A 25,475-nucleotide genomic window follows, 5' to 3' on the forward strand; every position below is an offset into this window, starting at 1 on the left:
ATGTAAATATATTATCCTGTTAGCTATAGAAATATATTAAAGCTTATTCTGACAGAGTAGAGTATAAACTTAAGAGTTGAATGGACACAGTGGAATTATAGTATTGAGAGGAGGAAATACATAATGAATAATTAAAACTTTATAAAATTTTGTGTTTGACTAAATATACAAGTGATGAGAAAGCAATGTGGGGGAAATTTGCAGGTTTCTGTCATGAGGGTTCTTTCACAAATTAAGATATTGAGCAAAAAAAGAAAAGCATATTTTGAGAAAAGTATGATGATTTAGTTTGTCACATAATAAATTGCATATACTTTTGAATTTTACACATGGCCTGCCTAGTGCGAAGCTGCAATTGGCATATATGGACTTGAACCTCACTGAAAACGTTATTAGCATCATGATGGTAGCTTTTATCTTGAAAGTATCTATCTTTATTCACACAGAGAATGTGAAAAGGAAAACATCAAAATCAAGGACAAATATTCATGTAAAACAAACTGTAAGGGACCATTCATACAATACCTATGAATGGGCTTCAAGAAGAAATTCGAAGGTAGTGATAAAAATCAACATGAAGATCTAGGGCAGAATCACTTTAGAAACAAGAAATAGCAAGTGCAAATTACAGGAATAAGCTTGGAGTGTGTGAAGGCCAGACAGGATGTCAGAGTGGAGGCTGGGCGTGGTGGCTCACACCTGTAATCCTAGCACTTTGGGAGACTGAAGCAGGTGGATCACTTAAGGTCAGATGTTCAAGGCCAGACTGGCCAACATGGTGAAACCCCATCTCTATTCAAAATACAAAAATTAACCGGTTGTGGTGGCACACGCCTATAGTCCCAGCTATTCTGGAGACTGAGGCAGGAGAGGAGATTGAACCCAGGAGGAGGAGGTTGCAGAACTGAGATCGTGCCACTGCACTCTAGCCTGAGTGACAGAGCGAGACTCTGTCTCAAAAAAATTAAATAAATAAATAAATAGAATTTCACAGTGGTGGTAGCATAGAGAAGATGTAGAAAAATGGTAGGAGATGAAATGTGACAAGTAGGCAGGGCCTAAAAGTTAAGTAGAAGAGAAGTCAGCCAAAAATATAAAATAAAGGAAAATAATAAAATATAAAAGAAAAGCATCACTTAGACAAAGAGAAGGAGGAGAACAAATAATATAAGGCAATGGAGAACATCAAAAAGTCTGTGATCAGTGAAATCAAATATTACAGTTTTATCTGTTAAGTTCAATAAATAATTAAGAAGTCCATAAGACATACCAGTGACTGGAATATGTTAAATGTAAAGTGTTCCTGAATTTGAACATTGGAGCTCATCGGTAGCCTTTATCAGAGCAATGGCAACAAAATAGAGGTGTCAGAAACCAGGTGGTAGTGAGCTGAAGAATAAATGAGAGATGGGAAAGTGGAGGTAGCAATTATAAAATGGTATTTTAAGGATTTTGGTTTTGAAGGGGAGAAGAAGCATAGTACATTTGCTAAACTTGAACAAAGGGTTGAGAGCAGGGACTTAAAATTGGAGAAAGTTGCATATCAATAAGACCATGACTGATAGGTAAGAAAGAAGGAAGGAATAAACAATGGTTTAAGATATAGGAGAAAATGAAAAAATTGAAGTTAACCTGAATTTGAAAGAAACACCTTGCCATTGAAAACTAAACAAAAGACTTAAATCAGTCTAGATACAGCTAATGTTGAGGAATGCTGGAAGGAAATATAGGGAACTCACTACTGGTGGTCTCAATTGTTTTGTGTGAATGAAGACTTATTATCTGTTGATGAAGGAGCAATTGTTTTAGGTGGCTGGAGAGAAGTGAGGAGACTATGAATCATTTACTATGGGAAATCAATTAGTAAATAAATTAGGGGTATATAAATGGATTTCCACAATGCTGAATGTTCACCACAGCTTTTTAGTCCAAAATAAAGTATGACCCCAATATAAGTGGTAATATAACTTTTCTGCAATACTTAAAATGCATAGCATTTTATTTAAAAAGGAATATTGCAAATGGATCCAATATTGAGATATAGCAGAGTTAATGGAAAGGAATGAGAAGGTGCTTTATAAATCAGGACAGACAGGGCAAAGGATTGCAAACGATGGGATGCAGGTAAAATATAACTTGCCCCCTTTGTGTAAACAAAGTTTTATTGAAAGACAGCCATGTTCATTTGTTTGTGTATTGTTTTATCACTACTTTTGTGCTATAATGGCAGAGTTGAGCTGCTGCAGCAGAGACCTTTTATCTGGCCCTTTACAGAAAATATTTTCCGGCCAGGTGTGGTGGCTCAGGCCTGTAATCCCAGCACTTTGGGAGGCCTAGGTGGGAGGATCACCTGAGGTCAGGAGTTCAAGACCAGCCTGACCAACATGGAGAGACCCTGTCTTTACTAAAAATACAAACTTAGCCAGGCTTGGTGGCACATGCCTGTAATCCTACCTACTTGGGAGGCTGGGGCAGGAGAATCACTTGAACCCAGGAGGTGGAGATTACGGTAAGTGAGCCTATATTGTCCCATTGCACTCCAGCCCGGGCAACAAGAGCAAAACTTCATCTCAAAAAAAAAAAAAAAGAAAGAAAACATTTTCCAAACTGTAAGATTTGTTGGGTTCTTGCTGAGTTTTAAAAGGAAGAAACTGAGGCCAGCACAAGAAGATCCAATGTGAAGGATTTATTTGGCTCCTGGGCGAGGTTCTGCAGTCCAACAGGAGGGGCCGGAGAAGTCTCATGGACTCCTCTCAGACGTGGGGTTTTATAGGGAGTGGAGGTGTTTGATTGGTTGTGGGAGAGCAGGGTGTGGGCAAGACAAGACTGCTATTGGGTAGGGTTACAAGCCTTTGTTTGCATACAGGACTCGACTGCTATTGGCTAGAGTTACAAGACTTTGTTTGCATGTAAGACCTGACTGCTATTGGCTAGAGTTACAAGACTTCGTTTGCATACAAGACTTGACTGCTATTGGCTAGAGTTACAAGACTTCGTTTGTATACTGGCAGGGTTTTTTAAGGGAAGGCTAGGCTGTGCGAGGGGGTGAACGTGTCTGAGCTCTTGGAGAAGAAAAGGGGGGGTGTGCGTCCAAGCTCCCGGTGAGGCAACCAGCCTTACACAAACCCTGTGCTATTTTATCTTATTATAATAAGAAAATTGTATTGCAATATTTCATTATCTTAATATTTAAGATATTGAGACTAAAGTTTATTTTCATTCATGTTCACTTTCAATGTAGATCAGAAGAGACTCTACTCATTGTATTAATTGTAAGAATCAGTGAGAGAAACATCATCTTTTCATGTTCTTCTTTGATCATGATGTCTGTGGATCAGAGAACATAAAAATTCACACTATGGCTGTTAAAACTTCCTCTCTAAAGTGAAAGATATTACTTCCACTTTTACTACAGTGTCCTACACAATCACGTGGCCACTTCAAAGAGGAAGGGTTGTGAAGTCCTATCCATTGTCCAGAAGAAAGAAACCCTGAATAGTTGTAAACAGTCCTTATGAGAACCACAGACACCAAGGAAGTATAAAGCAGAAGTAGTAATTGAAGTTATATATGATGAGATCATTGCCAGTTATGGAAAATCATGAGTATGGGATGACTTTGGAGAAGAAGGGGTTAAGACACCAGGAAGGACAAATACATCAGATGAGAATATAGTGAAGGGAAAAATAACTGGTATACAAGAAAGGATACTATGATTTCTTCATTTTAATGCCATTTTTTGCTTTGTTAAGAACAAATAACACCTTTTTTTTTTCAAATTTGTTTATTTAATTAAAAATTGCAAATACTGTGGTGAATGAAATTAAAGGCCTCTGACCACAAAGTTTACACTGTAGGGTTTGAAAAATAAAGACAATTAGATAATAAATAATCCCTCATATACTGCTGGTTGTGTAAGTTGGTACTACATTCTGGAAGAGGGCTTACCAATGCCTATACAAGCTGAAGATAGACATATATCTTAATTATATTTGTGGTTAAATAGCTACATAATTGCACAAATTTATCTTTTTTAAAAATTGTGCTTTAAATTCTGGGGTACATGTGCAGATCTTGCAGGATTGTTACATAGGTACACATATGCCATGGTGGTTTGCTGTCTCCATCCCACCGTCACTTACATCAGGCATTTCTCCCCAGTTATCCCTCCCCAACCTCCTCACATCCCACTGTCCCTCCCTTGGGCCCCCACCCCACAACAGACCACAGTGTGTGACGTTCCCCTCCCTGGGCCCATGTGTTCTCATTGTTCAACACCCGCCTATGAATGAGAACATGCAGTGTTTGGTTTTCTGTTCTTGTAACACCTACTTTTGAATGTTTATATAAATGATGAATTTTAATGGATATTTATTTCTGCATTAACCACACATCCTTTTCTTTTCAGAAAAAACATGTAAAACTCCTTATATTCCAAATGGTTTCTACACACCTTTAAGGACTAAACACAGAGCTGGAGATGAAATCACATATGGGTGTGTAAGTGGTTTTTATCCTACAACCCGGGGAAAAAAGGTAAAATGCACAAGTACTGGCTGGATACCTGCTCCAAGATGTACCTGTAAGTTCCATTCATATCTTGACCCATTTCTTAATTCTGAAATTTCTTTTAAACACATAAAAAATGGGGACTCAATAAAACCAAATATTTGTCTTATTGTGTATATAAAGTAAGGCTGTTGGAAGTATTCTTTAGTTTTCAAAGTTTCCAAAACTCAATTTTTTGGCACTCAAAATTAAATGTGTATGTGTGTTTACTAATGTATGTTTGTCTAATTAATAAAATTCTTCCAATATCTGAATTAAAACATTAGATAAAAATAATGTCACCTAACACATACTATATTAGTTATTTGTTGCATTGTAACAAAATTCTGCAAAAATGTATTTGCTTAAAACAACAGACCTTTATTATCTTACAGTTACTGTGGGTGAGGAATCTGAAAATGGCTTAGATGGGTAGTTGAGAATCAGATTGTGTTCTTGTGTTGCAATCAGGATGACGGCCCAGGCTACAGTGATCAGAAGGCTTGACTGGGCAGGAGGATCTACTTCTAACATTACTGACACCCATGGTTGTTGTCAGGAAGCCTCAGGTCCTTACCACATAGGCCTTTCCATGAGTTAATGAAATGGCAGCTTTCTCCAGTGCTACTACTCTGAGACAGAGTAGAGGAAGCCACAATACCATGTATTAGTCTGTTCTCACACTACTAGAAAGAACTACCTGAGACTGGATAACTATGAAGAAAAGAAATTTAATCAACTCACAGTTCCACAGCCTGTACAGGAGGCATGGCTGGGAGGCCTGAGGAAACTTACAATCATGGTTGGGTGAAGGGAGAGCAAGCACATCTTACCATGGAAGAGCAGGAGAAAGAGCAAAGGGGGAAGTGCTACAAACTTTTAAACAACCAGGCCTCATGAGAACTCACTATCATGAAAGAGCAGAGACCCACCCCAATGATCCAATCACATCCCATCAGGTGCCTCCCTCACCACTGGGAATTGCAAGTCAATGTGAGATTTGTGTGGGGACACAGAGCCAAACCGCATCAACCTTCTGCTCATCTACTGCTAACTTCAGCCCTGTCTATTCTTTAGCAGTGAGACACTAAGTTCAGCAGACACTCAAGGGGAGAGAAATTAGGCACCACTGATTGGAGGGAGGAGTGTTGAAGGACTCCAAGTCTTAGTCATTTCTTAGTGTTAAAGGTAATTTCCTAAAACCATCACATGTAGCAAAATACCCCTCAAGTCAACAGAGCATTTTATTTCTGGGATGCCCCTTGGCCCATTTTAAAAGTTTTTCTATGTCTACAATCAAATTTCTTTTCTTTCTATCTAGGAGTACATAGTCAAGATGTACCACACTTAAACTATATAGTCCATGAAAGAAAAATATAATGATACAGATGATTGGTCAATGACTTCAATTTTAATTCCCAGCACAATTCCAGTCCCTAAGAGAGAAAGCTATTTTCAGTATGAAACAGATTTCAATGTGCATAAGAATTATAAGGAAAATATTTAATGATTTTGTGGTTTGCTTATGACAATGTAGTTCAGTCCAAATGTATCTGGACCATCTGAGACCCAACTATATCTGGATTTCAATTATTAATATTTAACAATGAACCATCTGGAGTTCTCATAGACAAGATAGAGAAGCTGACCAGTTACATGGTTTATCAGTTTGTTATTTCATTTAATAACCTTATCTGATTATCAGATGTAGGACTTTAGTCTCAGGCCTGCTTCATTACTCACTTGCTTCATTGAAAAGTTTAATGACTTGGGGGAAACAGTACAAAGTCACGATTGGATGATACAGAGGATGATAGTAATGAATCTGCATTAGGGCAGATTCAGCGTTCAAAGAGAATCTTATGTGCTAAGCTGAATCTAATAAGATGAAATTTAACAATGTTGACTCTAAGATCCTAGGATTGGGTCAAATAAATTATAGTATGGATATATTAGCAGCAGTTATAAAAATTAGTGAATATTTTAATAAATGTTAAGACCTGTTTGAGCCGCTATGATGGAAACACCATAAATGCTACGAGACCAAAAAACACATTTGTAGAAGTGTAAGAAGTAGAATAAGCTGTCTGAAGTCCTTCTATTCTCAGTGCTCATGAGACCCTCTGTAGGTTCTGATATTTGCTTCAAGGAACCACTTTGTAGAAAGGATACAAACAGATGTAAATGTGCCAAAATTAGAAAATAGCTAAGTAGCTCAAGCCTGTGGCAATGATATATGTTTATAATTATGCCTCCTTTTTGTTCCTTTTGCAAAGAAATCTCAGTGAACAATTTTATTTTATGACATTCTGTAAAATACTGTAATAAGATGGAAACTCATACTTGTTTTGAAATCAACCACAAGCTTTCAAATCTCTGCTCTGCCATTTAATGTGAAATTCAGTTGAGTTCTTAAGACACCATTCCTGCAAATCCAAGACCCAAGCTTTCCCAATGCAGAATTATTGTTAAATAAAAATGTCTTGACATCATGATAAAATTTGTAAAATCCAATGGTAAATAGAAAATATTCAAAGTCTTTAAAAAGTGGTGGGGAAAAATGTAGAATGTTCCCTAAAAGAAATAGACTAAGTTAACATTTTAATTGTAGTATGGAACATTTCAATGAAACAATGAAAGTAAACTGGAAGCTTGAAATAAATAGGGAAAAATCTATCAATTATAAGATATATGGATTGTAGACCAAGAAACTATACTAAAGAAGTATCATTCACTAGTCTTTGTTAGAGAAAGATATTTATGATATACAATGATTTGGCTTATAATCCATATAATAAATGTTTGTAGAAACAACATGAAAATTTCTCTAATCAAATGCCAAAGAAAATAAATAAATCACTGAATTTAAGAAAGATGGAGATGAAAAAGAATACTTATTTGTGTGTGTATGTATGTATTGAAATTCTTTTTAACCTGTTGCATAAGATTTATTGAAATAAAATCATATTTCATAGAAAAAAACCACTTTGTTATTGAAAGTACTAGATAATCTATACATAATCTTACAAAAAGAGAAAATTTTCTGAAAAACATATAAACCTGTTAATATAATAAAGAAGATAGCACTCAAATGTATTTGTCAAAATTAATATATAAAAACTTGGTAAAATGTAATTATATTGTACCTGACTTAAAATATTTTATGACATTAAAATTATTTTGCTCTCCAATTGAAATTAGGAATAAACTAAAAAGTTTATTATAATCTTAACTATTTGGATATTAAAAAATATTCCTAGTCTATTTCTCTGGTTAAATAAAGACTGGAAAATTTGGCTTAGTGAATTGTTTGCGGCATGAATTAACTGTTATTTTTCTGTGTGGTATTATCAAAGAAAAATTTTTGTGTTCCTCTATATTTTTACATTGTCTTTAGTAAATAGGAAAGAGCCTACTGAATCTATCTGTCTGTCTGTCTGTCTGTCTGTCTATTTATTTTTATTTTTAGAGATGGAGTCTCACTCTGTCACTCAGGCTGGAGTGCAATGGCACAAACCTGATTCACTGCAACCTCTGCCTCACGGGTTCAAGTGATTCTCTTGCCTCTGCCTCCTAAATAGCTGGAGTTACAGGGGCACACCACCAGGCCTGGCTAATTTTTTTTATATTTTTAGTAGAGACAGGGTTTCACCAGGTTGGCCAGGCTGGTCTCAAACTCCTGACCTCAAGTGATCTTCCTGCCTTAGCCTCCCAAAGTGCTGGAATTTGGGAGGCATGAACCACCCTGTCCAGCCCATGAATTAAATCTAAAACAACTGAAAACCTTAAATCCCTCAAAATACTACCTCCTTACATTGAGTGGTTCTGAGAAGAAAATTCAGACCTTTGCTTACTGATAAGAATAGAAAAGAAAAGAAAATATATAAGCTAAGTGGTAATATTGTCATATTTCTCAACGAAAAAGCTCATTTAATTAGCCAAGGGTAGGATATGTGTACTCAAGGGGAATACATTAAACAGGTCTGTATATTTTTCTTTCTGGAGAGACTTCATACAAATTTACGCATCATGTGATCCACAAGACATAATTGCATCTTCATTAACAAAGACTTTCTCGTCACATTTCTCAGTCATCTGAGTTCTATCGTTTGTTTTGACCTAAAAACCCTAATGGAATGTGTAATTATGCTAAGAAGAGAATATAATTCAGTAATAAAAAAATTATCTCTAATATGATTATTACAGTAAAAATTATTTATACTTTTTTTGTTTTTTTTTTATTGCAAGTGAAACCTTGTGATTATCCAGATATTAAACATGGACGTCTATATTATGAAATTATCCATAGAGTATACTTTCCCGTAGCTGTAGGACAATATTACTCCTATTACTGTGATTCAAATTTTGTGACTCCTTCAGGAAGTTCCAGGGGTTACATTCAATGCACACAAGATGGGTGGTCTCCAGCAATCCCATGCCTCAGTAAGTAAACCTCTTTACAGCAATATGTGCATAAAACTTCCAAAGAGTGGAGAGAGGAGAGCACATAAGTGATTATAACTTGTCTTATGTAACAGAAATAGGGCCAAGAAAAGAGTTGCTCAAGAAAATGACCAAAAGAGATCTTTCCTATTATGAGGAGTTCCTCTTGAAAATCACAAGTAGAGACTTTTTGATAATATCTATATAATTTATTTATACATATTTTAATTATAACAAATAATATTTAATATTGATATTTCTTTTTGTACAAACCTTTGTAACGTTAGTTCATCTTAAGTCATACATTATTTTTTGATGTTTATGCAATCTTAAATATCATAGAAATAATTTTAATATACTATTTTGAGCAAATTTATGTTTCTCATTTATTTATTTATTTATCATTGTTTTGGTCTTTAGGACAATGTTATTTTCCTTATTTGAGAAATGGATATGATACACATTCTGGAAGAAATTTTATACAGGGTAACTCTGTAGAAGTTCCCTGCCATTCTGGCTATGGTCTTTCAAATGAGCAGACCACAGTTACATGTACAGAGAATGGCTGGTCTCTTAATCCCAGATGCATCCGTGTCCGTAAGTACACTGCTTGAGATCCCAGCATGTTCATGTGTTTCTAAGTAATGTAGATGGCATTCTAAGACTCTTCTGCATTAACTGTGGAAAAACGCTTACGCCAACTTCTTTTGCCAACAGATCTATTTAGTTTTATTTTTTTCAATTGTGTATAAATGAATACACAAATTTCTTGATAAATACATAGCAAAATAAATGCTTTTATTAATAGGCATTAGTCAAGAATACAGTAAAAATGTTTGAATCAATACTTGTTGGTTAAATTAAGTCACATTGGAGCGGCATCACTGTATGGGGTAAATACCCGAGGTTCATCTCACACCAAGAAGATTAAGGACACAGACATGCACAAGGAGTGAGTTTAGGAGTGCAGGTTTAATAGGCAAAAGAAAGAGAAAAGAGAACAGCTCTCTCTCTTGTGAGAAAGGGGCACCCAAAGGTGAATTCCTGCCCCTGGTGGAGTGCTCTGGATTTTATAAACAGGCTTGAGGAGGCAGCGTCTGATTTACATAGGGCCCAAAGATTGGACATGTAAATGTGACATTTACATAATGTGCCAGAAGCTGGCAGCCCCACCCTCATCTTATTATGCAAATGGTTCTTTGCCTGGCCAGCGCCATGTTGCCTGTTCCTTACTGTACACATGACTGGCTGGCAAAGAGAAGGGAGGATGGAGCTGCCATTGGAACATGCCTAGTCCCAGGTCGCCTTTTCCTATTGGCACAACTGCTGGCATTCACTCTTGCAAGCCTCCAGCTTGCTAGTCTGTGATTGCGGCTCGATTTTACAGGCTCCTCTTTGACAGAAAAGAAAATGATTTGGGGGCTGATTTTTATTAAAAGGAAAACTTTACCAAGGACACCTGTACTCTCATTACCTGCCTAAATAATTTTTTCTTAACTCCTATATCAACATTAATATGTACATTGGAATCAATCATTTGACTCAAAATAATTATACAATTATAGTTTAAAATAGAAAGTAAATACGATGATAGCCAATAATGTCATTCAGATATTCAAGCAGTGTGATGACATTTTTACAGTAGATCTATTTGACTTTCTCTAGTATATGTAAGTACAAATGGGTTTTCTGGGATATTGTGCATATTCTACTCTAGAAGGTTTCCTATAGTGTTTATTCAAATATGCATTTAGATCAACAGTTCCTTCTTGTTTTATGTGTTGTTAATGAGTGGTGATGTCACATTTTAATATTTACAAATTGAGTGTCTATAAAATTTTATAGCATTGTCGTGTAAATACTTTGTAGTGTAATATCAAATTTCTTTTGTTACTAATTGGATTTAGAATATATGGAGTTTTGATATGTATTAGTTGAACTCATCTAATTCTGAATATAAAATCTCTTTTAATTATATTTAATGAAAATGCATTCTTTTTTGTGACTAGTGTTTTTCTTTTTCTGTTTTATGCATTATGAACATAAGTTGCTCATTTTACTAAGTAATTGTAAATCTTTTCTCATGATGAATGTTTTTTGTCTCTATTTAGAGGAATACTTCTTCAAAAACACAGAGCCATTATACTATTCTTTATTCTAGAAAGTTATATATTATCTTTACTTTTTATGTTTTTTAATTATTTTGTGTTGATTGTATTCATGATAATAGCTATATTTCACTTTTTAAAAATGTATTTTTCACTTTTAATAAAACATGGGAAACTCAACATTTCCCTAACAATTTTTATAGTACTCTTATCATACAGTATGTGTTATATTGTATAGTTTGTACAATGTGTGTATACACACACACACGACAACTATTCTGAATATTTTATTCGCACTATTTTTTTAAAGAGAATTTTTTTATTTGTATTTTTAATTTAATTTTATTATTATTATTATTATTATTTTTTAATTGTACTTTGGGCTCTGGGGTACATGTGCACATCCTGCATCCTGCAGGATTGGTGCATAAGTACATACATGCCACATCCTCCCCGCCCACAGTTACCTACATCAGGCGTTTCTCCCAGTGTTATCCCTCCCCATCTGCCTCGCCCCCGCTGTCCCTCTCCACCCCTCCACTGCACCTCCCCACCTAGCCCAGTGAGTGTTGTTCCCTTCCCTGTGCCCAAGTATTCTCATTGTTCATCACCTGCCTATGAGTGAAAACGTGGTGTTTGGTTTTCTGTTCTTGTGTCGGTTTGTTGAGAATGATGGTTTCTAGATTCATCCATATCTCTAAAAAGGACATGAACTCATCATTTTTTATGGCTGCATAGTATTCCATGGTGTATATGTGCCACGTTTTCTTTCTTTTTTATTTTGTTTATTTATTTTTTATTTTTTTAATTGTACTTTAGGTTCTGGGGTACATGTGCAGATCATGTAGGATTGTTGCATAGGTACACACATGGCAATGTGGTTTGCTGCCTCCATCCCCCCGTCACCTACATATGGCACTTCTTCCCATGTTATGCCTCCCTGAGTGCCCCACCCCCCCACTTTCCTCCTTTGGCCCTCTCAACAGACTCCAGTGTGTGATGCTTCCCTCCCTGTGTCCATGTGTTCTCATTGTTCAACACCCACCTATGAGTGAGAACATGCAGTGTTTGCTTTTCTGTTCTTGTATCAGTTATGGTTTCCAGATTTGTCCATGTCCCTACAAAAGACACAAACTCATCGTTTTTTATGGCCGGATAGTATTCCATGGTGTATATGTGCCACATTATCCCTGTCCAGTCTATCATCGATGGACATTTGGGTTGGTTCCAGGTCTTTGCTATTGTAAACAGTGCCACTATGAAAATATGTGTGCATGTGTCTTTATAATAGAAGTTTGAAGAGGATTACGGTTTTCAGATTCGTCCATGTCCCTAGAGAAGACACAAACTCATTGTTTTTTATGGCTGGATAGTATTCCATGGTGTATATGTGCCACATTATCCCTGTCCAGTCTATCATTGATGGACATTTGGGTTGGTTCCAGGTCTTTGCTATTGTAAACAGTGCCACTATGAACATATGTGTGCATGTGTCTTTATTTATAATCCTTTGGATATATACCCAGTAATGGGATTGCTGGGTCAAATGGAATTTCTATTTCTAGGTCTTTAAGGAAGCGCCACACTGTCTTCCACAATGGTTGAACTAGTTTACACTCCCATCAACAGTGTAAAAGTGTTCTTATTTCTCCACATCCTCTCCAGCATCTGTTGTCTCCAGATTTTTTAATGATCACCATTCTAATTGGTGTGAGGTGGTATCTCAATGTGGTTTTGATTTGCATTTCTCTAAAAATCAGTGATGATGAGCATTTTTTCATATGTTTGTTGGCCTCATGTATGTCTTCCTTTGTAAAGTGTCTGTTCATATCCTTTGCCCACTTTTGGATGGGGTTGTTTGTTTTTTTCCTGTAAATCTGTTTTAGTTCTTTGTAGATTCTGAATATTAGCCCTTTGCCAGATGGGTAGATTGCAAAAGTTTTTTCCCATTCTGTTGGTTGCCGGTTCACTCTAATGATTGTTTCTTTTGCTGTACAGAAGCTGTGGAGTTTGATTAGGTCCAATTTGTCTATTTTGGCTTTTGTTGCCAATGATTTTAGTGTTTTAGTCATGAAGTCCTTGCCTATGCCTATGTCCTGAATGGTTTTGCCTAGGTTTTCTTCTAGGGTTTTTATGGTCTTATGTCTTATGTTTGAGTCTTTAATCCATCTGGAGTTAATTTTAGTGTAAGGTGTCAGGAAGGGGTCGAGTTTCTGCTTTCTGCATATGGCTAGCCAGTTTCCCCAACACCATTTATTAAACAGGGAATCCTTTCTCCATTGCTTGTTTTTATCAGGTTTGTCAAAGATCAGATGGTTGTAGATGTGTGGCGTTGCCTCCGGGGCCTCTGTTCTGTTCCATTCATCTATATCTCTGTTTTGGTACCAGTACCATGCTGTTTTGATTACTGTAGCCTTGTAGTATAGTTTGAAATCAGGTAGCATGATGCCTCCCGCTTTGTTCTTTTTGCTTAGAATTGACTTGGCTATGCGGGCTCTCTTTTGGTTCCATATGAAGTTTAAGGTGGTTTTTTTCCAGTTCTGTGAAGAAGTTCATTGGTAGCTTGATGGGGATAGCATTGAATCTATAACTTACTTTGGGTAGTTTGGCCATTTTCACGATATTGATTCTTCCTAACCATGAACATGGAATGTTTCTCCATCTGTTTGTGTCCTCTCTTATTTCCTTGAGCAGTGGTTTGTAGTTCTCCTTGATGAAGTCCTTTACATCCTTTGTTAGTTGTATTCCTAGGTATTTTATTCTCTCTGTAGCTATTGTGAATGGGAGTTTGCTCATGATTTGGCTCTCTGTTAGTCTTTTATTGGTGTATAGAAATGCTTGTGATTTTTGCACATTAATTTTGTATCCCGAGACTTTGCTGAAGTTGCTTATCAATTTAAGGATATTTTGGGCTGAGGTGATAGGGTCTTCTAAATATACAATCAAGTCGTCTGCAAATAGAGACAATTTGACTTCCTCTTTTTCTAATTGAATACGCTTTGTATTTTTTTCTTGTCTAATTGCTCTGGCTAGAACTTCCAATACTATATTGAATAGGAGTGGTGACAGAGGGCATCCTTGCCTAGTGCCAGATTTCAAAGGGAATGCTTCCAGTTTTTGCCCATTCAGTATGACATTGGCTGTATGTTTGTTGTAAATAGCTTTTATTGTTTTGAAATATGTTCCTTTGATATCTAGTTTATTGAGAATTTTTAGCATAAAGGGCTGTTGAATTTTGTCAAAGGCCTTCTCTGCATTTATTGAGATAATCATGTGGTTTTTGTCTTTGGTTCTGTTTATGTGATGGATTACATTTATAGATTTGCGTGTGTCGAACCAGCCTTGCATCCCTGGAATGAAGCCTACTTGATCATGATGGATAATCTTTTTGACGTGCTGTTGCAATCGGTTTGCCAGTACTTTATTGAAGATTTTTGCATCTATGTTCATCATGGATATTGGCCTGTAGTTTTCTTTTTTAGTTTTATCTCTGCTAGGTTTTGGTATCAGGATGATGTTGGTCTCATAGAAAGAGTTAGGGAGGATTCCCTCTTTTTGTATTGTTTGGAATAGTTTCAGCAGGAATGATACCAGCTCCTTTTTGTACGTCTGGTAGAATTCGGCTATCAACCTGTCTGGATCTGTACTTTTTTTGGGCGGTAGGCTATTAATTGTTGGCTTGACTTCAGACCTCGTTATTGGTCTATTCAGGGTTTCAACTTCTTCCTGGCTTAGTCTTGGGAGTGTGCAAGTGTCCAGAAATTTATCCATTTCTTCCAGATTTACTGGTTTATGTGCATAGAGCTGTTTGTAGTAATCTCTGATGGTAGTTTGTATTTCTGAGGAATTGGTGGTGATCCCCCCATTTTCGTTTTTTATTGCTTCTATTCGATTCTTCTCTCTTTTCTTTTTTATTAGTCTAGCTAGCAGTCTGCCTATTTTGTTGATCTTTTCCAAAAACCAGCTCCTGGATTTATTGATTTTTTTGAAGTGGTTTTTTTTTTTTTTGTCTCTGTCTCCTTCATTTCTTCTGAGATCTTAGTTATTTCTTGTCTTCTGCTAGGTTTTGAGTTTTTTTTATCTTGTTCCTCTAGCTCTTTCAATTTTGATGATAGGATGTAATTTTAGAACTTTCTTTGCTTCTCATCTGGGCATTTATTGCTATACGTTTCCCTCTAGACACTGCTTTAAATATGTCCCATAGATTCTGGCACATGTGTCTTCATTCTTGTTGGTTTTGCATAACATTTTTATATCTGCCTTCATTTCATTGTTTTTCCATCTGTCATTCAGGAGTAAGTTGTTCAGTTTCCATGTGATTGTGAGGTTTTGAGTGTTTTTCTTAATCCTGAGTTCTAATTTGATTGCACTGGTCTGAGAGACTGTTCGCTATGATTTCTGTTCTTTTGCCTTTGCAGAGGATTGATTTACTTCCAATTATGTGGTCAATTTTAGAGTAGGTGTGATGTGGTGCTGAGAAGAATGTATATTCTGTGGATTTGGGATGGAGAGTTCTGTATATGTCGGTTAGGTCCGCTTGGTCCAAATCTGCATTCAAGTCCTGGATATCCTTTGTTAATTTTCTGTTTCATTGATCCATCTAATATTGACAGTGGAGTATTAAAGTCTCCCACTATTATTGTGTGGGAGTCTAAGTCTCTTTGTAAGTCATTAAGAACTTGCTTTATGTATCTGGGTGCTCCTGTATTGGGTGTGTATATATTTAGGATAGTTAGCTCTTCATGTTGCATTGATCCTTTTACCATTATCTAATGCCCTTCTTTGTCTCTTTTGATCTTTGTTGGTTTAAAGTCTGTTTTGTCAGAGACTAGGATTGCTACCCCTGCTTTTTTTTTTGCTGCCCATTTGCTTGGTAAATCTTCTTCCATCCCTTTATTTTGAGTCTATGTGAGTCTTTGCATGTGAGGTGGGTCTCTTGAATACAGGACACCAATGAGTGTTGACTTTTTAATCCAGTTTGTCAGTCTGTGTTTTTTGATTGGGGCATTTAGGCCATTTACATTCAACATTAATATTGTTATGTTTGAATTTGTTCCTGCCATTTTGTTACTGGCTGGTTGTTTTGCCCATTAGTTGATGCACTTTCTTCATTGTATTGATGGTCTTTACCATTTGATACGTTTTTGCAGTGGCTGGTACTAGTTGTTCCTTTCCATGTTTTGTACTTCCTTCAGGAGCTCTTGTAAGGCAGGTCTTGTAGCAATGAAATCTCTCAGCAATTGCTTGTCCATAAAGGATTTCATTTCTCCTTCACTTATGAAGCTTAGTTTGGCCAGATATGAAATTCTGGGTTGAAAGTTCTTTTCTTTAAGGATGTTGAATATCAGCCCCTACTCCCTTCTAGCTTGTAGAGTTTCTGCTGAGACATCCACTGTGAGTCTGATGGGCTTTCCTTTATAGATGACTCGTCCTTTCTCTCTGGCTGCCCTTAGAATTTTTTTCTTTATTTCAACCTTGGTGAATCTGATGATTATGTGCCTTGGGGTTACTCTTCTTTAGGAGTATCTCTGTGGTGTTCTCTGTATTTCCTGGATTTGAATATTGGCCTGCCCTGTTAGATTGGGGAAGTTCTTTTGGATAATGTCCTGAAGAGTGTTTTCTAGCTTGGATTCATTCTCCCCATCACATCAAGTACGCCAATCAAATGTAGAGTAGGTCTTTTCACATAATCCCATAGTTCTTGGAGGCTTTGTTCGTTTCTTTTCTCTTTTCTCTAATCTTGCCTTCCGGTTTTCTTTCATTAATTTGATCTTCAGTCTGTGATATCCTTTCTTCTGCTTGATCGATTCGGCTGTTGAAACTTGTGTATGCCTCAAGCTGTGTTTTTCAGCTCCATCAAGATATTTATGTTCTTCTCTAGGCTGGTTATTCTAGTTAGCATTTCATCTAACCTTTTTTCAAGGTTCTTAGTTTCTTTGCAGTGTGTTAGAACATGGCTTTTAACTCAGAGAAGTTTGTTATTATCCACCTTCTGAAGCATGTTTCTGTCAATTCTTCAAACTCTTTCTCTGTCTTGTTTTGTTCCCTTGATAGTGAGGAGCTGTGATCCCTGGAAGGAGAAGAGGTGTTCTGGTCTTTGATGGATTCATCCTTTTGTGGTGGTTTTTTCCCATCTTTGTAGATTTATCTCCCTTTGATCTTTGAAGTTGGTGATTTCAGGAGGAATCTCTGAGTGGACGTACTTTCTGTTGAGGTTGGAGCGATATCTTTTTCGGCCTGTAGAGGTGCTGCTGGGCTGCCTCGGATTCAGTCAGGCTGCTGGGTGGGTGGTCTTCCCCTGGAGTTTGTTTGCAGGTGAGATTAGCCGCGCCTTCCCAATGGTGTCTCTCCTTCCCCAAGCTCAGTCTTCCTGGTTGGGATCAAACTGGTGTATTTGCCGCCAAGCTGTCTAGCACGCGGGCTTCAGTTTGAGTTTTGTGGGGGTGGAGCCTGCCAGGCCTTACGGCCTGTTTCCCTGTTTTCAGCTCTGCCTCTTTCTGTGGGATGGGTAGTTTCATCCAGCTGGCGTTGTCCACACTTCCACCCAGGTCTGTGCCAGCTTGCGGCACCAGGCGGGAGCCTCGCTCAGATTTGCATCAACAACCCACGACACCCCTCAGTCCCGGGGGGCTCTCATGGACCGTGGGTTGCAGGAGGGATGAAGGAACCACAGGATCCGGATCGGAGACTGAGGCGGTGAAGTCCCCAACCCTCCGAGCCAGCTGCACGTTCGAGGTGGGGACATGCCCCGTCCTGTCTCAGGCAGCCCTCCCTGGGCTGCGCTCGCCCTGCTTCTCCGCTCACCTTCCCTGAGCTATTTTCAGAATCCTACTGTCCCACCGCAGTGAACTCGGCACCTCACTTGGAATCATTAAGTCCTCTAGCCCTCTGCATCTCATTCGCTGGGAGCTGCATTTTGGTGTTGCCTCCTCTCAGCCATCTTGGTGTCCGCCCCCCTGCCCCCGCTCTATTCGCACTATTAGTAAACAATTTTTTAACCAGCATTCCAATAACCCTCTATTGTAGTTTATTTTACTTTGAGACAGAATCTCATGTCACCCAGGCTGGAGTGCAATGGTGTGATCTCAGCTCACTGCAACCTCCATCTCCCAAATTTTAATTAATATAGGTTATAAAAGTATGGATATGACCTTTCACTCTAATCATGACCTTTCACCCTAATCTATTTTTTTCATCTGTCTCTTGTTTTGTGTTTCATCATCCAGTGTCAGATGATCCCATTACTTTTATTTTTTCTTGGTACATTAATTGAGGCCAATAATATGCCTTGATTGGATATGCAAGGTCTCCTATCCTATCAAACAACTCATTCAAGGTTTATGCCTCTTGCTTTGGTTTTGGAACTGTTCAAAGAGTCAAATACTTATTTTCTTTATTTCTTTCTTTTTTCTTTCTTTCTTTCTTTCTTTCTTTCTTTCTTTCTTTCTTTCTTTTTTCTTTCTTTCTTTCTTTCCTTCCTTCCTTCCTTCCTTCCTTCCTTCTTTCTTTCTCTCTCTCTGTCTCTTTCTTTTTTTTCTTGAATCTGTTGAAAGAGTCAACTTCTTCCCTCTCCTTTCCTCTCTTTACTTTTCCTTTTCTTTCCTTCTCTTTCCTTTTCTCCCCTTCCCTTCCCTTCCCTCCCATTTTTTCCTCTTCCTTCCTTCCCACCCTTTCTTCCTTCTTTCGACTGTCCCAAGTTTGTCTGGCTCAGTTATTTTTAAGAATGTTACTATTGGCCAGTACCAGTGGCACACACCTGTAATCCCAGCACTTTGGGAGGCTGAGGCAGCTGGATCACCTGAGGTCAGGAGTTCGAGACCAGCCTGACCAACATTGTGAAACCCCATCTCTACTAAAAAATAAGAAAATTAGCCAGGCATGGTGACGTGTTCTTGTAGTCCCAGCTACTCAGGGAGACACATTGCTTGAACTTGGGAGGCAGGAGTTGCATGAGCCAAGATCACACTGCTGCACTTCAATGGAGTGAGCAAGGCAGCAAGACTCCATCTCAAAAAAAAAAAGGAATGTTAGTATTTTACTCTTCGTGCTAGACCCCTTGCTTTGGTCAGGTTATTTAGATACTTTATTGTGATCATATAATTAACAAGTCCCAGCTTCATCTTCAGATTGAGATATCAACATTATATTATCAATGTACAGTCAGTTATCAGTGAATCACAGTACTTTCCAATTTAATAAAATCTAAATTCCTCATAACCGTGTTGTGAAAATAAGCAGAAAAATTTAAATATACTTGAATGAGTACAGTAGACGTATACTGGCTACTAGTATCTGTGTTTTGTTATGTATATATTATTCCAGCCAGAATGGGAAATGTTAATTCAGTTCCTCCATGCAGCCCACTGGGGGCTGTTGGCTTTGAGATTATTAAACTCTTTCTCTGCTGCAAACTCCACTGTCTCAGTGTATTGTTCTGTTGCTGTGCAGCAGACATGCAAATCTGACAGTCTTGTAACTGTTTGTGGCAAGCCAGGTAGAGGTCACTCTCCTTGAGGGCATTTGCTCATGGCCTAGTGCGCCCCTGCCACTGGGGCAGACCCAGAGACAAGCTCTAGCAGCTGCTTAGTTCTGATGATCTAAGGACTGCCGTTAGTTCTCATGTAACCCACAATGCAACCCGGGTGGGCTGCATCTTGCAAAATTGAAAGGCCTTTGTCTATCATTCCATCACAAAAAAGGAATATCTTATTTTTAACATGGCTTGACCTTAATACCCACTGGATTGGGGAGAATGGTGGCCACTGCATGGTTCTCATGCTTACAGTACCATGCTACTCCTAGATTTGTTTTGTAAGAAGAAAGGGAAATGGAATGAAATCCCCTATGTATATGTTTTTGGTTGCTTTGCAAAAGTTGAGCAAAGGAGAAAAATGGTAAAATCACGATCTAGCATGAAATTAAAACCAGTTTGGACTGATTTACAAAAAATAAGATGATGATGCCATGTTGGTTCAATTAAAGGAACCTATGACTCCCCCTCCTCCACCATATGGGGGAGCTGCAGCCGCACTACTGGCACCTAAGTCAGAGTCCCCACCCACAAAAAGGCACAAATCCAGGGCATAGGAATGATCTCTGCTTCTTATACCCAACAGGGGACTCCATTCAGCGAGGGTGTCACTCTGTTCCTGAGAGGCAGTTTTCCCTACAACAAACTATAGGAGTGTCGCTGCCACAGGATAGCCTATGGATTTATCTGGCTTTATTCTCTGTTCTCCATTTCCAACCTATTAAATTAGAAAAATAATATGCCTATTTATTGAGAAGATCTAAAGTTTATGGATGGAACAGGATTGAAAAAAAAAGATTCAAAGCATATGGAGAACCTATTCTCCTCTGTATTTGCTGCCCACAACCCTACCTGAGCAGTTACCCAAAATGTGCTGGATATTTTGTTGACTTCAGAGAAGCAAAGAATGGTTTTAGATAAAGCTAAGGAAAAGGCTGATCTTATGCAAACTGACTCTCCCAGTAATCCCGGAAGGGCAGCTGCTCAGATTGCAGTTCCCACCTCTGACCTGGGATGGAATATAAACACTGAAGATAGATCTAACCTTGAACATTATCAAGACCACATTTTGTCCAGCTTCTGCAAGGGAGTGCCCAAGCAAAGGAGCCTCAGGGTCCAGGAGATCAAGCAGAAGCCTAATGAGGGTTCCTTTGGAATTTTTAGAACAGTCTTTGAAGCTTTCAGACAATAAATGGATATTGATCCAGAAGCTCCAGAAAATTTAAAGATAGCTAACATGATGTTTATCCAACAAAGTACCCCAGATATTGAGAGAAAGTTATAAAATGTAGATGAGGCTTTGGACATGTTCATATCTCAATTAGTGAAGATTGTTTTCAATGTATTTACTTATCACAAGTTTAAAAAGTGGAAAATACAACAAATAATGAAGAGGCAAGCTACTTGTTAGCTGTGGCTCTCACCCTAGTAATCCTTGGACCACAACAAGGGCCCTTATCAGACATTTCATGTAAGGTAGGACCACCTGGACCCCCAAAAGCCAATAAAAAGGGACATTTCTTTGCAGGTCCCAACCAGTGTGCCTATTGCAACAGGGGGGACACTGAAAACTGCCCATGCCTTACAAAGTCTAATGTTAAAAATGTTAAACAGAGTCAGCCTTCTGCCCACCAAATGCCTGGGATAGCTGGGGAGCTTGAGAGAGATACTGAAGAAAAAGACCAGAAATGATGGGACACAGGGGCCTCTCCTGATCCAAAAAACACCCTCCATATTTCCCACATGTGGCCCCAGATCCTGACGATGGTGAGAAATCAGATTCTGGACTTTTTAGTAGACATGGTGCCAGCTATTTGTTGTTAGATACCTGGTTGTCTAAACTTTCCTGGGAAACTATGAAGGTGACTGAAATCTCAGGAAAAATACATTCCTCCAAACTTTGCATTGTCAGCTAGAGCAAGCTCATTTAAAGCAGAGTTTTCTATAAATGCATGAATGTCGTATCCCTTTGTTGGGGCAAGTCTTGTAAACGAAACTAAATGCTAAGATTACTTTTTCTCTGAGATGATTGGACGTCCCAGTGCCTTCAGACCACGCTTGTGCTCCGCAGGCCACATTATTACAACTGGAGGTTCTTGACAGTGCCCACATCCCTGAAGAGATACTCCAAAAGGTTAGTCTGATTTGGGTTGACCTCCCGCAGTACACAGCCCACACTGTGTATGCTCTTTGTTGGAACCGAAGTGGAGCTACTGACTTACTTCTACAAGACTGAATAGATATCAGGCCATCCTCCTGGATAATCCCAGTGTTACTTTGAGAGCTGTTTCTACTCTAAATCCTATACATGATTGCTTATAAATTATTGAGCAAGTTTATTCTATTCAACCAGACTTGACCAAAATTCCCTTTAAAAATCTGGACTTAGAAATATTCACTGAGGGAAGAAACTTTATGGACCACAGACAACAGAACACTGAGTATGCTATGGTAACCCTGCGACAGATCCTAGATTCAGAGACACTCCCTCCAGGTTCATCGGCACAGGAGGCAGAATTTGTAGTTCTAATCAGGGCATCCCAACTAGGTAAAGACTCCTGAGTCACCATTTACTCTGATTCCAGGTATGCTGTTTTGTTGTCCATGCTCATGGGGCTATTTGGAAAGAAGGGAGACTCTTAACCTTTGGTGATTAAAAGAAAGCAATTAAGCATATTAAAGAAATCTTAGCCTGAGTAAAAGCAGTCTAGGTACCCAAGAAAGTAGCTATAGTACACTACCCTGGACATCAGTGGATGAACAATTGGTAGCAAGATAAAAAGTCACTAGGCAGACCAGGCCACTAGAAGGGTGACCAGAGAAAAAAATGCCCAGAGCCTTGCTAATGCCATGAATCCCTGAAATAAACGTCAGCCTGAAGTCTCTACCTATTTGGAAGAAGATCTAAAACGAGCACTTGATTGAGGCTTTGACTCCAATCAAAGACCCCAAAATAAGTGGATATGTAACACAGAAGAAAAGATTCCAGTCCCCAAGTATCTTATGACAGATATCATCAAACACATACATGGTACCACACATATGGCAGGCATGCTACCCTTCAGTTGATCCAGGACTACATCTTTGGCTGAAACTTAAAGAAAATGATCCAAAAAATAAAAACTAGCCGGGCATGGTGGTGCGTGCCTGTAATCCTGCTACTCGGGAGGCTGAGGCCAGAGAATCGCTTGAACCCAGGAGGTGGAGGCTGCAATGAACTGAGATTGTGCCACTGCACTCCAGCCTGGGCAATAAAGGGAGACTCTATGTCAAAACAAAACAACAACAACAAAAACCTACTTTGTGTCCAGAACAATCTTAAGACTGGTCCTCCACCTCCAGTACCAGGGATTCAAGTAAGAGGTGAAGGGCTAATAGAGGACTGGCAAATTGATTTTATTGTGATGCCAAGGGTGGCAGGAAATTTTGAATACTTGCTTTTATTTATAGATACATTTTCAAGATAAATTGTAGTATTCCCTTACAAGACCAAGAGAATGTCCGTGGTTGTGAAAGCTTTGTTAGAGAAGATTATCCCTAGGTTTAGATGGGCTGTCTCCATCCAGTGTGACAATAGTGCAACTTTTGTAGCCTGGGACACCATATATTCCAGGCCCAGGCCCTCAGCATTGTCTGTAATCTTCATACGGCCTGGAGACTGAAAAAACTGAAAAGATAGATCATATTGTATCAAACCAAACAAATTTTAGCTAAGAGTTTCCAAGAAACTAGCAACGTGGAATAAAACTCTGTCCTTTGCCCTGCTCAGAGTAAGGGTGGTCCCTAAAATTGGCTGAAATTAAGCCCTTTAAAAATTTTATATGGGAGATCATTCTTCTGTTCTCTTCTCAGACTAAGGAAGGCTAATAATATACACACAAAGAAATTAGGTACTACCAAATATATATATAATCTTTAGGCCACAGTTGAATTACTATTCATGAGCGTGTGCTTCCAGCAGATTGTGCTATCTGACTGACATTCTCTTGCATCACATCCAACCCAGAGACTGGGTTCTGCTCAAGACCAGGAAAAGTCCTCAACACCCTGAGGACCACTTAAAATCACAGTGAAAGAGGCCACGTAAAATATGACTGGTGACTCATTCCTCTGTTAAGCTTGAAGCACTTAGACCCAGGATTCACCATAGCCATATAAAATCCACTCTGCCAGACACTTGTTCTATCAAGAAATGCAGAGAGGCCACTTTGACTTCAGAGACTGTCTCAACCCTATCTGAATGGATAAGTAAATCATTGATGGGCCTCACATATCTTTTGAAGAAAAATATCAGATAAATAACTAACTTTAATAAAATTAGACAAAACACATGTCTTCTTGACTATTACCCAATAGTTACTTTGAGCATAATAGGAATTTTTGTCATTGTAATTATGTGAAAAGGTGAGATAGCTTCCTGTCTATTCCCTGCCTTACTGAATGCTTAATCCATATATTTCCTTGGTCATTACAATTGCTAGATTTATAGATTTTACTTCATAATTGCCTTGTTCATTATAATTACTAGACTTACAGATTTTCTAGACATCCTATTCCATGCTAACGTAGTCTCCTGCCTCCCATTATTTGGACACTCTAAAATTTAAAAATGGTCACTCTTGTTTTAAAACTTCTAATTATACCTTTCCTATTACTACAGTGCCTAGACAGGCGTAACAACACTGCCGTTAAACTGTTTCAAGGCATTGCCACTGGAAGAAACTTATTGGAATGTTGGATCTGTCAGTAACTCCCCCAAACTATTCAAAATCAGCATTTTCTGTTAGTCATACTTGTCACTGACTTTCTGGATGTCTCAGAAACTACTACTTATCTGCACCAGCTGCTTTCCATGGCTCCTTCCCAGGTCCAACTAGTAGTACACCAAGAAATCACCACTTGTGTTTCAGTCTGTCTGTCCCTATCATAAATGGAAAGTCATTCCGTAACAAAGGCCCTCCCTGGCCTTGGCATACTGGATAGACAAATACAGCCAGGGGAAGGGAAATAAAATGAAAAGTTTCTCCTTACTATGCCAAAAATATTTACAGTGGGGAATATGATACAAATAAATCCTGAAGAGTCTGTAAAACAGATCCATAGTTCAATTCCATTTTGTCTATATTCCCCATGAACAAATCCATCAATAAATGCACGCTCGAGGGCTTCACCTGTGTGTCTCCTTGGTACATGTTTATTTGTGGCATAGGATCAGACCCATGTCTGTTAGGACAAGCCCAGTGGTGTCTCAGTAACCTGTATATTGAGGGCTCTCACTGATTGGGACACTGCTCAGTCCATCCTAATGACAAAAGATTCTCCCCATTTTCCCACGACTCCAAAAGGGACTGCCAGGCATATATCAATACATGTGGTGGCAGAGCCTTCTAGGCATCACGATTCCTAGCTACGGAGTATACACTAACTGGGACATGATCAGAAACTTATTGGCAACCGTAGAAATAACTATAAAAGAGGCTGCTTGGGACATTAAGGCTGAGCACACTCTTTAAATGTACTTGCCTGGATAGTTCTTGACAAAGCGTTACACTTAATTTTCTCTTGGCTATACAGAGAGGAGTCTGTACAGTGATCAGTACCACCTGCTGTACTTACAGCAATGCTTCTGGTAAAGTAAAAACCAAGCTAAAAAAGTCTGTCAGCGGTCTGTGTGGATACAGTATGTGTCTACCACAGACCCAGTGAGTGTTTTGAGCTTTTCCCCTGGATACTCCACGTTTTCCAGTCCATCTTTCAAGGACTCTTAAAGTTCAAGCTCACAATTCTGTTTCTAGGGCTTACAGTTTACATCATAGGCTGCTATCCAATTAAATATTACAATAAAA

At 38.4% G+C, this 25,475-nt stretch overlaps 1 protein-coding gene across 2 annotated transcripts in view; it reads left to right on the forward strand.

The window, feature by feature from the left end:
• Window positions 1-25,475, forward strand: part of CFH (complement factor H) — a 115,063-nt gene that overhangs the window by 36,539 nt on the left and 53,049 nt on the right. For both annotated transcript variants that reach the window (XM_021668014.2, XM_064370894.1), the window contains exons 7-9: window positions 4,409-4,582; window positions 8,797-8,991; window positions 9,412-9,588. In XM_021668014.2, coding sequence (XP_021523689.2) covers window positions 4,409-4,582; window positions 8,797-8,991; window positions 9,412-9,588 — 546 coding nt within the window. The remainder of the gene's footprint in view (window positions 1-4,408; window positions 4,583-8,796; window positions 8,992-9,411; window positions 9,589-25,475) is intronic.

This window comes from Aotus nancymaae, unplaced genomic scaffold, assembly GCF_030222135.1.
Source record: "Aotus nancymaae isolate 86718 unplaced genomic scaffold, 86718_ANA_hifiasm-v0.15.2.pri h1tg000108l, whole genome shotgun sequence".
In the NCBI taxonomy this organism is placed as follows: Eukaryota; Metazoa; Chordata; class Mammalia; order Primates; family Aotidae; genus Aotus; species Aotus nancymaae.